Genomic DNA, 14,459 nt, shown 5'->3' on the forward strand with positions numbered 1-14,459 from the left:
GGGCAGCGCCATGGTCAAGGTCACCTACGAGGGCACGGTGCATGAACTGCCACTCTGGATTGTCCCGGGTGATGGCCCCAAACTGCTTGGAAGGAGCTGGCTGGGCAAAATCCGCTGGAACTGGGATGATATCCGAGCGCTATCACATGTCGATGAGGCCTCATGTACCCAGGTTCTTAACAAATTTCCTTCCCTTTTTGAGCCAGGCATTGGAAACTTTTCCGGGGCGAAGGTGCGAATCCACTTAGTCCCAGAGGCATGACCCATTCACCACAAGGCACGAGCGGTACCTCACATGATGAGGGAGAGAGTGGAAATTAACCTGGACAGGCTGCAATGCGAGAGCATCATCTCCCCAGTGGAATTCAGCGAGTGGGCCAGCCCGATTGTTGCAGTACTCAAAAGTGATGGCACGGTCAGGATTTGCGGCGATTATAAAGTAACTATTAATTGTTTCTCGCTACAGGACCAATACCCGCTACCTAAGGCAGACGACCTATTTGCGATGATGGCAAGTGGCAAGATGTTCACCAAGCTCGACCTGACTTCGGCCTACATGACGCAGGAGCTGGGGGAGTCTTCGAAGGGCCTCACCTGCATCAACACGCACAAGGGACTGTTCATCTACAACAGATGCCCGTTTGGAATTCGGTCGGCTGCAGCGATCTTCCAGAGAAACATGGAGAGCCTACTCAAGTCGGTACCATACACGGTGGTCTTTCAGGACGACATATTGGTCACGGGTCGGGACACCGCCGAGCACCTACAAAACCTGGAGGAGATCCTCCAGCGACTGGATCGCGTAGGGCTGCGGCTGAAGAGGTCGAAATGCGTCTTCATGGCAACAGAAGTGGAGTTTTTGGGGAGAAAGATCGCGGCGGATGGCATTCGACCCACAGATGCCAAGACAGAGGCTATCAGGAACGTGCCCAGGCCACAGAACGTCATGGAGCTGCGGTCGTTCCTGGGACTCCTCAACTATTTTGGTAACTTCCTACCGGGGATAAGCACCCTCTTAGAGCCCCTACATGTGTTATTGAGTAAAGGTAAAAACTGGGTATGGGGAAAAAAACCAAGTCATTGCTTTTGAGAAAGCCAGAAACATTTTATGTTCCAACAAGCTGCTTGTATTGTATAACCCATGTAAAAGACTTGTGCTAGCATGTGATGTGTCGTCGTACAGAGTCGGGTGTGTATTACAACAAGCTAACGTTGGAGGAAGTTGCAACCTGTCGCCTATGCTTCCAGGAGCTTGTCTAAGGCTGAGCGGGCCTACAGCATGATTGAGAAAGAGGCATTAGCGTGTGTGTTCGGGGTAAAGAAAATGCATCAGTATCTGTTTGGCCCCAAATTTGAGCTGGAAACTGATCACAAGCCCCTCATATCCCTGTTCGCTGAAAACAAGGGGATAAATACTAATGCCTCAGCCCACATACAAAGGTGGGCACTCGCACTATCAGCGTATAACTATACCATCCGCCACAGGCCAGGCACCGAGAACTGTGCGGATGCTCTCAGTCGGCTACCATTGCCCACCACGGGGGTGGAAATGGCGCAGCCTGCAAACTTGTTGATGGTGGCGCAGCCCGCAGACTTGTTGATGGTCATGGAAGCATTTGAAAATGATAAATCACCTGTCACGGCCCGCCAGATTAGGACTTGGACCAGCCAAAGATCCTCTGCTGTCCCTAGTAAAAAAAACTGTGTACTGCATGGGAGCTGGGCCAGCATCCCCATTGAAATACAAGAGCTAATCAAGCCGTTCCAGAGGTGAAAGGACGAGCTGTCCATTCAGGCAGACTGCCTGTTGTGGGGTAACCGCGTAGTGCTACCCAAAAAGGGCAGGGAGACGTTCATCTCGGATCTCCACAGCACACACCCGGGTATAGTAATGATGAAAGCGATAGCCAGATCCCACGTGTGGTGGCCCGGTATCGACTCTGACTTAGAGTCCTGTGTACGGCAATGCAGCGTGTGTGCTCAGTTGAGCAACACACCCAGAGAGGCACCACTAAGTTTGTGGTCCTGGCCCTCCAGACCATGGTCGAGGATTCATGTCGACTATGTGGGCCCGTTTCTCGGTAAAATGTTCCTGGTGGTGGTGGATGCCTTTTCAAAATGGATTGAATGTGAAATAATGTCGGGAAGCACCGCCACCGCCACCATTGAAAGCCTGAGGGCCATGTTTGCCACCCACGGCCTGCCTGACATACTGGTCAGTGACAACGGGCCATGTTTCACCAGTGCCGAATTTAAAGAATTCATGATCCGCAATGGGATCAAACATGTCAACTCGGGCCTGTTTAAACCAGCCTCCAATGGGCAGGCAGAGCGGGCAGTACAAACCATCAAACAGAGCCTTAAACGAGTCACAGAAGGCTCACTCCAAACCCGCCTATCCCGAGTACTGCTCAGCTACTGCACGAGACCCTACTCGCTCACAGGGGTGCCCCCGGCTGAGCTACTCATGAAAAGGACACTTAAAACCAGACTCTCGCTGGTTCACCCCAACCTGCATGATCAGGTAGAGAGCAGGCGGCAGCAACAAAATGTAAACGATGGTCGCACCACTGTGTCACAGGAAATTGATCTGACTGACTCTGTGTATGTGCTAAACTATGGACATGGTCCCAAGTGGATCGCAGGCACGGTGATAGCTAAAGAAGGGAGTAGGGTGTTTGTAGTCAAACTAGACAATGGACAAATTTGCAGAAAGCACCTGGACCAAACGAGGCTGCGGTTCACAGACTGCCCTGAACAACCCACAGCAGACACCACCTTTTTCGAGCCCACAACACACACCCAAAGGATCAATGACACCACCCCGGACCAGGAAATCGAACCCATCACGCCCAACAGCCCAGCAAGGCCTGGCTCACCCAGCAGCCCTGCAGGGCCAACAACACGCCAGTCCAGCGAGGGCACAGCCAACACACCAGAACAGACATTTGTACCGAGGCGGTCCATCAGGGAAAGAAAGGCTCCCGACCGCCTCACCTTGTAAATAGTTTTCACTTTGACTTTGGCGGGGGAGTGATGTTGTGTATCTGTAAAGCATGCACTCCCATGTTCCGCCACCAGGGAGCTCCTCCCCTGTAGTCCCAAGGGATCCCAGCATCCCTTGGGAGCACTGTATATAAGCCGGCCCCTAAGGCCTGTTCCTCACTCTGGAGTGTCTTAATAAAGACTGAGGTCGCTATTACTTTAACCTCCCTGTGTGCAGTCTCAGTTAGGAACACAATAACATAAATGCAAGTTGTTCTTGTTAAAACTAACTTTTTATATTTCACGTGAAGTAGCTTATTACAGAGAACGTACAGCACAGAAACAGGCCATTCGGCCCAACAGGTTGGTGCCGGTGTTTATGCTCCACACCAGTCCTGTTTTGCATTGTATTTATGTCCAATTTCCGGTAATGAATTGTCGCCGATCTTGTTCCAAAACAAACCCAGGTCAGAGGTCAGCTCCTGTCAATCATTAAGCTACATATTCAACAGGAAGTGATGCAGAATCACTTCATCACTGCCTGTTTTGTTTATTGCTCTCACTGCCCCCAACAACAGCCAATCACAGTCAACAGCTACAACTCGTGTTTTATTGGCGGTATTTATGTTAAACACAGCACGGTGTAATGTCACACGGACCCTGTCACACGGACATAAGAAATAGGAGCAGGAGTCGGCCATTCGGCCTCTCGAGCCTGCTCCGCCATTCAACGAGATCATGGAAGCAAATATGTTACACGCCCGATCCCCATACCCCTCGATTCCCTTAATATCCCCAAATCTATCGATCTGTGTCTTGAATAAATGTAGTATCTCCAAATTTGCGGATGGCACTAAGTTGGGTGGCAGTGTGAGCTGCGAGGAGGATGCTATGAGGCTGCAGAGTGACTTGGATAGGTTAGGTGAGTGGGCAAATGCATGGCAGATGAAGTATAATGTGGATAAATGTGAGGTTGTCCACTTTGGTGGTAAAAACAGAGAGACAGACTATTATCTGAATGGTGACAGATTAGGAAAAGGGGAGGTGCAACGAGACCTGGGTGTCATGGTACATCAGTTATTGAAGGTTGGCATGCAGGTACAGCAGGCGGTTGAGAAAGCAAATGGCATGTTGGCCTTCATAGCGAGGGGATTTGAGTAGAGGGGCAGGGAGGTGTTCCTATAGTTGTACAGGGCCTTGGTGAGGCCACACCTGGAATATTGTGTACAGTTTTGGTCTCCTAACTTGAGGAAGGACATTCTTGCTATTGAGGGAGTGCAGCGAAGGTTCACCAGACTGATTCCCGGGATGGCGGGACTGACATACCAAGAAAGACTGCATCAACTGGTATTCACTGGAGTTCAGAAGAATGAGAGGGGACCTCATAGAAATGTTTACAATTCTGACGGGTTTAGACAGGTTAGATGCAGGAAGAATGTTCCCAATGTTGGGGAAGTCCAAAACCAGGGGTCACAGTCTAAGGATAAGGGGTAAGCCATTTAGGACCGAGATGAGGAGAAACTTCTTCACCCAGAGAGTGGTGAATCTGTGAAATTCTCTACCACAGAAAGTTGTTGAGGCCAATTCACTAAATATATTCAAAAAGGAGTTAGATGTAGTCCTTACTACTAGGGGGATCAAGGGGTATGGCGGGAAAGCAGGAATGGGGTACTGAAGTTGCATGTTCAGCCATGAGCTCATTGAATGGTGGTGCAGGCTAGAAGGGCCGAATGGCTTACTCCTGCACCTATTTTCTATGTTTCTATGTTTCCATGAATATACTCGAAGACCGAGCCTCCACAGCCCTCTGGGGCAGAGAATTCCAAAGATATACCATCCTTTGAATGAAGAAATTTCTCATCTCAGTCCTAAATGGCCGACCCCTTATCCTGAGACTGTGACCCCTGGTTCTAGACTCCCCAGCCCGGGGGAAACATCCTCCCTGCATCTACCCTGTCAAGCCCCTTAAGAATTTTGTATGTTTCAATGAGTTTACCTCTCATTCTTCTAAACTCTACGGAATATAGGCCTAGTCTACACAACCTCTCCTCTTGGACAATCCCCCATCCCAGGAATCAGTCTGGTGAACCTTTGTTGCACTCCCTCTATGGCAAGTATATCCTTCCTTAGGTCAATCAGTCAATCATAGGCAGTCCCTCGGGATCGAGGAAGACTTGCTTCCACTCTTAGAATGAGTCCTTAGGTGGCTGAACAAACTAATACGAGAACCACAGTCCCTGTCGCAGGTGGGACAGACAGTGGTTGAGGGAAGGGGAGGGTGGGACTGGTTTGCCGCACGCTCCTTCCGCTGCCTGCGCTTGATTTCTGCATGCTCTCGGTGACGAGACTCGAGGTGCTCAGTGCCCTCCTGGATGCACTTCCTCCACTTAGGGCGGTCTTTGGCCAGGGACTCCCAGGTGTCGGTGGGGATGTTGCACTTTTTCAGGGAGGCTTTGAGGGTGTCCCTGTAATGTTTCCTCTGCCCACCTTTGGCTCGTTTGCCGTGAAGGAGTTCCGAGTAGAGCGCTTGCTTTGGGAGTCTCGTGTCTGGCATGTGAATAATGTGGCCCGCCCAACGGAGCTGATCGAGTGTGGTCAGTGCTTCAATGCTGGGGATGTTGGCCTGGTCGAGGACGCTAATGTTGGTGCGCCTGTCCTCCCAGGGGATTTGTAGGATCTTGAGGAGGCATCGTTGGTGATATTTCTTCAGCGACTTGAGGTGTCTACTGAACATGGTCCATGTCTCTTGAGCCATACAGGAGGGTGGGTATTACTACGGCCCTGTAGGCCATGAGCCTGGTGGTGGATTTGAGGGCCTGGTCTTCAAACACTCTTTTCCTCAGGCGGCCGAAGGCTGCGCTGGCGCACTGGAGGCGGTGTTGAATCTCGTCGTCAATGCCTGCTCTTGTTGATAAGAGGCTCCCGAGGCATGGGAAATGGTCCACGTTGTCCAGGGCCACGCCGTGGATCTTGATGACTGGGGGGCAGTGCTGTGCAGCGAGGACAGGTTGGTGGAGGACCTTTGTCTTACGGATGTTTCGCGTAAGGCCCATACTTTCGTACGCCTCAGTAATACGTCGACTATATCCTGGAGTTCAGCCTCAGAATGTGCGCAGACGCAGGCGTCGTCCGCGTACTGTAGCTCGACGACAGAGGTTGGGGTGGTCTTGGACCTGGCCTGGAGGCGGCGAAGGTTGAACAGCTTCCCACTGGTTCTGTCGTTTAGTTCCACTCCAGCGGGGAGCTTGTTGACTGTGAGGTGGAGCATGGCAGCGAGGGAGATTGAGAAGAGGGTTGGGGGCGATGATGCAGCCCTGCTTGACCCCGGTCCGGACTTGGATCCGTTGGTCAGGATCACGGCCTGCATGTTGTCGTGGAGCAGGCCGAGGATGGTGACGAACTTTTGGGGGCATCTGAAACGGAGGATGATGCTCCACAGACCCTCGCGGTTGACAGTGTCAAAGGCCTTTGTAATGTCAAAGGCGGCCATGAATAAGGGCTGGCGCTGTTCCCTGCATTTTCCCTGCAGCTGTCGCGCTGCAAAAATCATGTCCGTTGTGCCCCGTAGGGAAGGAGATAAGAACTATAATTGCAGTAAGACTTCTTGACTTGTGTACTCTAATCCTCCTGTAATAAAGGCCAACATACCATTTGCTTTAATCACTTGTTGTACCTGCAGGTTAACTTTCAGTGATTGGTGTACAAGGTCACCCAGGTCCCTCTGAACTCCAACATTTCCCAATCTCTCTCCATTTAAAAAATACTCGGCTTTTCTATTTTTCCTACCAAAGTGGATAACTTCACACTTCCCCACATTGTATTCCATTTGCCATGTTCTTGCCCACTCAGTCAACCCATCTCTATCTCCCTGCAGCCTCTTTGTGTCCTCCTCACAGCTTACAATCCCACCTAACTTTGTATCATCAGCAAACTTGGATACGTTGCACTCAGTCCCTTCATCTGTCATTGATATAGATTGTGAATAACTGGGGCCCAGGCACCGATCCTTGCGGTACCCCACTAGTTACAGCCTGCCAACCCGAAAAAGTCCCGTTTATTCCTTATCTCTGTTTTCTGTCCATAAACATAAGAAATAGGAGCAGATATAGGCCATTCGGCCCCTCTAGCCTACTCTGCCATTCAACAACAACAACAATTTATATTTATACAGCGCCTTTAACGGAGCAAAAACGTCCCAAGGCGCTTTACAGGAGCGTTATAAGATTAAAAAAATAAATTTGACACCGAGCCAGATAAGAAATTATGGAAGATGTCCAAAAGCTGGGTCAAAGAGGTCGGTTTTAAAGAGCGCCTTGAAGGAGGAGAGAGAGGTAGAGAGGCGGAGAGGTTTAGGGAGGGAGTTCCAGAGCTTGGGGCCCAGGCAACAGAAAGCACGGCCACCGATGGTGGAGCGATTATAATCGGAGATAGTCAGGAGGGCAGACATCTTGGAGGGTTGGGGGGGGGGAGCGGTTGTGGGGCTGGAGGAGATTACAGAGATAGCGAGGGGCGAAGCCACGGAGAGGTTTGTAAACAAGGATGAGAATTTTGAAATTCAAATTTTCAGTAAGTTCATGGCTGATCTTTAACCTCAACTCCACTTTCCTGCACTATCAGACAGGAAATCATGTTTGACAAATTTGCTGGAGTTCTTTGAAGATGTAACGAACAGGGTGGATAAGGGGGAACCAGTGGATGTGGGGTATTTGGATTTCCAGAAGGCATTCGATAAGGTGCCACATAAAAGATTATTGCACAAGATAAAAGTTCACGGGGTTGGGGGTAATATATTAGCATGGATAGAGGATTGGCTAACTAACAGAGAACACAGATAAATGGGTCATTTTCCAGTTGACAAACTGTAACTAGTGGGGTGCTGCAGGGATCGGTGCTGGGGCCTCAACTATTTACAATCTATATTAATGACTTGGATGAAGGGACCGAGTGTAATGTCGCCAAATTTGCTGATGATACAAAGAAAGTAGGTGCAGGAGTAGGCCATTCGGCCCTTCGAGCCTGCACCACCATTCAATATGATCATGGCTGATCATTCAACTTCAATACCCCATTCCTGCTTTCTCTCCATACCCCTTGATTCCTTTAGCCGTAAGGGTCACATTTAACTCCCTTTTGAATATATCTAACGAACTGGCCTCAACAACTTTCTGTGGTAGAAAATTCCACAGGTTCACAATTCTCTGAGTGAAGAAATTTCTCCTCATCTCAGTCCTAAATGGCTTACCCCTTATCCTTAGACTGTGACCCCTGGTTCTGGACTTCCCCAACATCGGGAACATTCTTCCTGCATCTAACCTGTCCAATCCCATCAGAATTTTACATGTTTCTATGAGATCCCCTCTCATTCTTCTCAATTCCAGTGAATGTAAGACTAGTTGATCCAATCTTTCTTCATATGTCAGTCCAGCCATCCCCAGAATCAGTCTGGTGAACCTTCGCTGCACTCCCTCAATAGCAAGAATGTCTTTCCTCAGATTAGGAGACCAAAACTGAACACAATACTCCAGGTGAGGCTTCACCAAGGCCCTGTACAACTGTAGCAACACCTCCCTGCTCCTATACTCAAATCCCCTCGCTATGAAGGCCAACATGCCATTTGCCTTCTTCACACCCTGCTGTACCTGCATGCCAACTTTCAAAGACTGATGAACCATGACACCCAGGTCTCGTTGCACCTCCCCTTTTCCTAATCTGTCACCATTCAGATAATATTCTGCCTTCGTGTTTTTGCCACCAAAGTGGATAACCTCACATTTATCCACATTATACTGCATCTGCCATGCATTTGCCCACTCACCTAACCTATCCAAGTCACCCTGCAGCCTCTTAGCTTCCTCCTCACAGCTCACACCGTCACCCAGCTTAGTGTCATCTGCAAACTTGGAGATATTACATTCAATTCCTTCGTCTAAATCATTAAAGTATATTGTAAATAGCTGGGGTACAAAGATAGGTGGAAAAGCAAGTTGTGTGGAAGACACAAAAAATCTGTAAAGGGATATAGACAGGCTAAGTGAGTGGGCAAACATTTGGCAGATGAAGTATAATGTGGGAAAATGTGAGGTTATCCACTTTGGTAGGAAAAATAAAAAAGCTAATTATTATTTAAATGGGGAGACATTACAAAGTGCTGCAGTACAGAGGGACCTGGGGGGTACTTGTGCATGAAACACACAAAGTTAGCATGCAAGTACAGCAAGTAATCAGGAAGGCAAATGGAATGATGGCCTTTATTGCAAGGGGGATAGAGTATAAAAGCAGAGAAGTCTTGCTACAACTGTATAGGGTATTGGTGAGGCCACACCTGGAGTACTGCGTACAGTTTTGGTCTCTGTATTTAAGGAGGGATATACTTGCATTGGAGGCTGTTCAGAGAAGGTTCACTAGGTTGATTCCTGAGATGAAGGGGTTGTCATATGAAGAAAGTTTGAGCAAGTTGGGCCTGTACTCATTGGAATTTCGAAGAATGAGAGGTGATCGTATTGAAACCTATAAGATTCCGAGGGAGCTGGACAGGTTGGATGCAGAGAGTATGTTTCCCCTAGTGAGGGAATCTAGAACTAGGGGGCATCGTTTCTAATATGTCCTTACTATACAGTACAAATGCACCGAGGCCCATACTGGAGAGAAGGTCACTCTGTGACCAATAACCTTTATTAGCCAGCACTGAAGTAGAGAAGATGGGTGGAGCTACCTTTTATACCTGAAAGTCCAGGTTAGGAATGTCTCCCACAAGTTCACCACCTAGTGGTCAGTGTTCTCACAGTGTACAACTTAGGTCAGTTTATACATGGATTACAATGACAGTAGAATACATAACAGTTTCAGAATAAGGGGTCGCCCATTTAAAACTGAGATGAGAAGGAATTTCTTCTCTCAGAGGATCGTGAATCTGTGGATTTCTCTGCCCAGAGAGCTGTGGAGGCTGGGTCATTGAGTATATTTAAGGTGGAGATAGACAGATTTTTGAACGATAATGGAATAAAATGTTATGGGGAGCGGGCAGGGAGGTGGAGCTGAGTCCATGATCAGATCAGCCATGATCTTATTAAATGGCCCACTCCTGCTCCTATTTCTTATGTTCTTATGTTCAGATACCTATATCCCTTGATTCCCGTAATACCCAAATTAACCAATCCTCAATCCATGCTAATATATTCCCCCCAATCGCATAAGTCCGCACCGTCACGTGGTGTAGTGCACTGGTGTGAAGCCCATTTATCTCTGTCTGTCCAGTGTGCAGACTCCCTGTTGATCGACGAGGACACGGGGCCGGGGGCGGAGGAGGCGGAGGAAGAGGAGGTGGAGGAAGAGGAGGCGGAGGAAGAGGAGGAGGAGGAGGCAGTGGCAGTGCTGCGTTACGAGGGTCAGATCACCGAGTTGCTGGTTGTTATCGCCGAGCTGAACAGGAAGATTGACAGGCTGACGGTGGAGACCATCAGGTGTGCTCGGAAAACAATTATTTCTGATTTCTCTCCCACTCCCTGGGCGGGGAGTCGGGTCCCACAGGCGGGGAGGAACCATCAAAATTAACCCCCCGCTCATTCTCATCCCTCACAAATTCTCCTACAGAGCAAGTCGACAGATAACGTCAGGTCTGTTAAAGAGAAAGACTTGCATTTATATAGCGCCTTTCACACCTCAGGACGTCAGAAAGTGCTTCACAGCCAATGGAGTGATGCTACTGTTGTAATGTAGGAATTGCAGCTGCTCCTCCGACAGTGCGGCACTCCCTCAGTACTGCCCCTCCGACAGTGCAGCACTCCCTCAGTACTGCCCTCCGACAGTGCGGCACTCCCTGAGTACTGCCCCTCCAACAGTGCAGCACTCCCTCAGTACTGCCCCTCCGACAGTGCGGCACTCCCTCAGTACTGCCCCTCCAACAGTGCAGCACTCCCTCAGTACTGCCCCTCCGACAGTGCAGCACTCCCTCAGTACTGCCCCTCCGACAGTGCGGCACTCCCTCAGTACTGCCCCTCCGACAGGGCGGCACTCCCTCAGTACTGCCCCTCCGACAGTGCGGCACTCCCTCAGTACTGCCCCTCTGACAGTGCGGCACTCCCTCAGTACTGCTCCTCCGACAGTGCGGCACTCCCTCAGTACTGCCCCTCTGACAGTGCGGCACTCCCTCAGTACTGCCCCTCCGACAGTGCGGCACTCCCTCAGTACTGCCCCTCCGACAGTGCGGCACTCCCTCAGTACTGTCCCTCCGACAGTGCGGCACTCCCTCAGTACTGCCCCTCCGACAGTGCAAGAGTCCCTCAGCACTGCCCCCCAACAGTGCGGCGCTCCCTCAGTACTGCCCCTCCGACAGTGCGATGCAGAGTGACTGGTGGAGTGACCGGTGGAGTGACCCCTCCATTCACAGAGTCACTGCAGAAACTGCAGGGAACAGCGACTCCCTGTGGTGGGACCTGCCTACTGCAGGGTATCCAGGGACCCCCAGCTCCGGCCAGTCTGAGCCTCCCGCTATTCCCACCTGTCCATCACCGGACTCAGTCTGACTGGCTACATAAACTGACACCCCCATTGTCTTTGCCTTCTGTCACTCTCCTATTTTTTCACCACCTATTTCCCTTGCAGGGAGGACGATGAATATCTGGACATTTGCTCGGACCTCAGTGATGGCCCCTCCCCAGACACCAGCCCGTGTCCATGTCCTGACCAGGATTCATCGGCGGACCCCGACTACCCTGGACAGCTTGCTCAAACATTGACAATAACAGGTCAGTGGGCAAGGCCTCGCTCAGTATCACGCGGCTATCTTAGGTGTCAGCTCAGTGGGCAGCACTCTCTCGTTGGGTCAGGAGGTTGTGGGTTCAAGGCCCACTCCAGAGACTTGAGCACATAAATCTAGGCTGACACACCCAGTGCAGTGCTGAGGGAGCCCCGCATTGTCGGAGGGGCAGTACTGAGGGAGTGCCGCACTGTCGGAGGGGCAGTACTGAGGGAGTGCCGCACTGTCGGAGGGGCAGTACTGAGGGAGTGCCGCACTGTCAGAGGTGGAGTCTTTCGGATGAGACATTAAACCGAGGCCCCGTCTGCTTTCTCAGGTGGACGTAAAAGATCCCATGGTACTATTTGGAAGAAGAGCAGGGGAGTTCTCCTCGGTGTCCTGGGGCCAATGTTTATCCCTCAATCAACAATCACTAAAACAGATTATCTGGTCATTATCACATTGCTGTTTGTGGGAGCTTGCTTTGCGAAAATTGGCTGCCGTGTTTCCCACATTACAACAGTGAGCACACTCCAAAAGTACTTCATTGGCTGTAAAGCGCTTTGGGACGTCCAGTGGTGCTGAGTCCCCTGACCACTGTCTGTCGTCATGTGACCAGACGTCAGGTGGTCAAACCTCTGGGACTGCTTCCAACTCGGGACTCAATGTGACACTCGGTTACTGGAACGTGAACACCCAGTATGGAGTCTCCGTCCCCACTGTTCCCAGCGGGAGATACGCAGACAGCAACTCGAATAGAAGAAACAGCAAGTGGTCCTGGTATTTCCTGTGGTTATTTCTGAGCACAAAGCCCCCACACCCCTCCCTATCTCAGTAACTCCTCCAGCCCCCACACCCCTCCCTATCTCTGTAACTCCTCCAGCCCCTACACCCGCCCCTATCTCTGTAACCTCCTCCAGCGCCAACACCCCTCCCTATCTCTGTAACCTCCTCCAGCCCCTACACCCTTCCCTATCTCTGTAACCTCCTCCAGCCCCTACACCCCTCCCTATCTCTGTAACCTCCTCCAGCCCCTACACCCCTCCCTATCTCAGTAACTCCTCCAGCCCCTACACCCCTCCCTATCTCTGTAACCCTCTTCAGCCCCTACACCCCTCCCTATCTCTGTAACTCCTCCAGCCCCTACACCCCTCCCTATCTCTGTAACTCTCTCCAGCCCCTACACCCCTCCCTATCTCTGTAACCTCCTCCAGCCCCTACACCCCTCCCTATCTCTGTAACCTCCTCCAGCCCCTACACCCCTCCCTATCTCTATAACCTCTTCCAGCCCCTACACCCCTCCCTATCTCTGTAACTCCTCCAGCCCCTACACCCCTCCCTATCTCTATAACCTCTTCCAGCCCCTACACCCCTCCCTATCTCCGTAACCTCCTCCAGCGCCAACACCCCTCCCTATCTCTGTAACTCCTCCAGCCCCTACACCCCTCCCTATCTCTGTAACTCCTCCAGCCCCTACACCCCTCCCTATCTCTGTAACCACCTCCAGCCCCTACACCCCTCCCTATCTCTGTAACTCCTCCAGCCCCTACACCCCTCCCTATCTCTGTAACCTCCTCCAGTCCCTACACCCCTCCCTATCTCTACAACCCTCTCCAGCCCCTACACCCCTCCCTATCTCTGCAACCCTCTCCAGCCCCTACACCCCTCCCTATCTCTGTAACCTCCTCCAGCCCCTACACCCCTCCCTATCGCTGTAACCTCCTCCAGCCCCTACACCCCTCCCTACCTCTGTAACCTCCTCCAGCCCCTACACCCCTCCCTACCTCTGTAACCTCCTCCAGCCCCTACAAACCTCCGAGATTTCTGTGCTCCTCCAGTTCTGGCCTCTTGTCCATCCCCCGATTTCCATTACCCCACCATTGACGGCCGTGCCTTCAGCTGGCTGGGCCCCAAACTCTAAAATTCCCTCCCTAAACCTCTCCCCCTCTCTCTTCTCCTCTAAGATGCAACTTAAAACTTCCCTCTTTCACCAAGCCCTTGGTCACCTGCCCTAATATCTCCTTATGTGGCTCGGTGTCAAATTTTGTTTGATAATCGCTCCTGTGAAGCGCCTCGGGACGTTTGTACTATGTTAAAGGCGCTATATAAATGCAGGTTGTTGAAGGGCGTGCGGACGGACCCCGGGAGACTCCCGCCGCGATGTTGGTCAGCGGTGGGTCCCGACGAGCGGCCGTGCGTTCCCCGCTGACCGCTGCTCTGCTTCCTATCGCAGGGGAACCGTGTGACCTGTCGCGGACACTGCAGCGCGTGCTGACGGGACTCGAGGACACAGTGCGCACGTGGAAAGCGGAAATCCCCCATCGCGGGGCCGACCCCGGCGAGGGAGAGGAAGCAGAGCTCGCCCACTGGGAGCTGGTCACTCAGGTAGGGGTCAAGGGACCTGGACATGGGGTCAGAGACTGGACACTGGGTCAGAGACTGGACACTGGGCCAGAGACTGGACAGAGACTGGAAACTGGGCCAGAGACTGGACACTGGGTCAGAGACTGGACACTGGCCAGAGACTGGACACTGGGCCAGAGACTGGACACTGGGGCAGACACTGTCAGAGACTGGACACTGGCCAGAGACCGGACACTGGCCAGAGACCGGACACTGGGCCAGAGACTAGACACTGGGTCAGAGCCTGGACACTGGCCAGAGACTGGACACTGGGTCAGAGACCGGACACGGGCCAGAGACCGGACACTGGGTCAGAGTCTGGACACTGGCCAGAGAC

At 51.6% G+C, this 14,459-nt stretch overlaps 1 protein-coding gene across 1 annotated transcript in view; it reads left to right on the forward strand.

The window, feature by feature from the left end:
- Nucleotides 1–14,459, forward strand: part of LOC139229373 (colorectal mutant cancer protein-like) — a 66,845-nt gene that overhangs the window by 10,607 nt on the left and 41,779 nt on the right. Inside the window, exons 2-4 of the mRNA XM_070861070.1 lie at nt 10,240–10,445; nt 11,587–11,729; nt 13,953–14,104. Of these exons, the coding sequence (XP_070717171.1) occupies nt 10,240–10,445; nt 11,587–11,729; nt 13,953–14,104 (501 nt within the window). The remainder of the gene's footprint in view (nt 1–10,239; nt 10,446–11,586; nt 11,730–13,952; nt 14,105–14,459) is intronic.

Source organism: Pristiophorus japonicus, chromosome 18 (assembly GCF_044704955.1).
Source record: "Pristiophorus japonicus isolate sPriJap1 chromosome 18, sPriJap1.hap1, whole genome shotgun sequence".
Classification (NCBI taxonomy): domain Eukaryota; kingdom Metazoa; phylum Chordata; class Chondrichthyes; family Pristiophoridae; genus Pristiophorus; species Pristiophorus japonicus.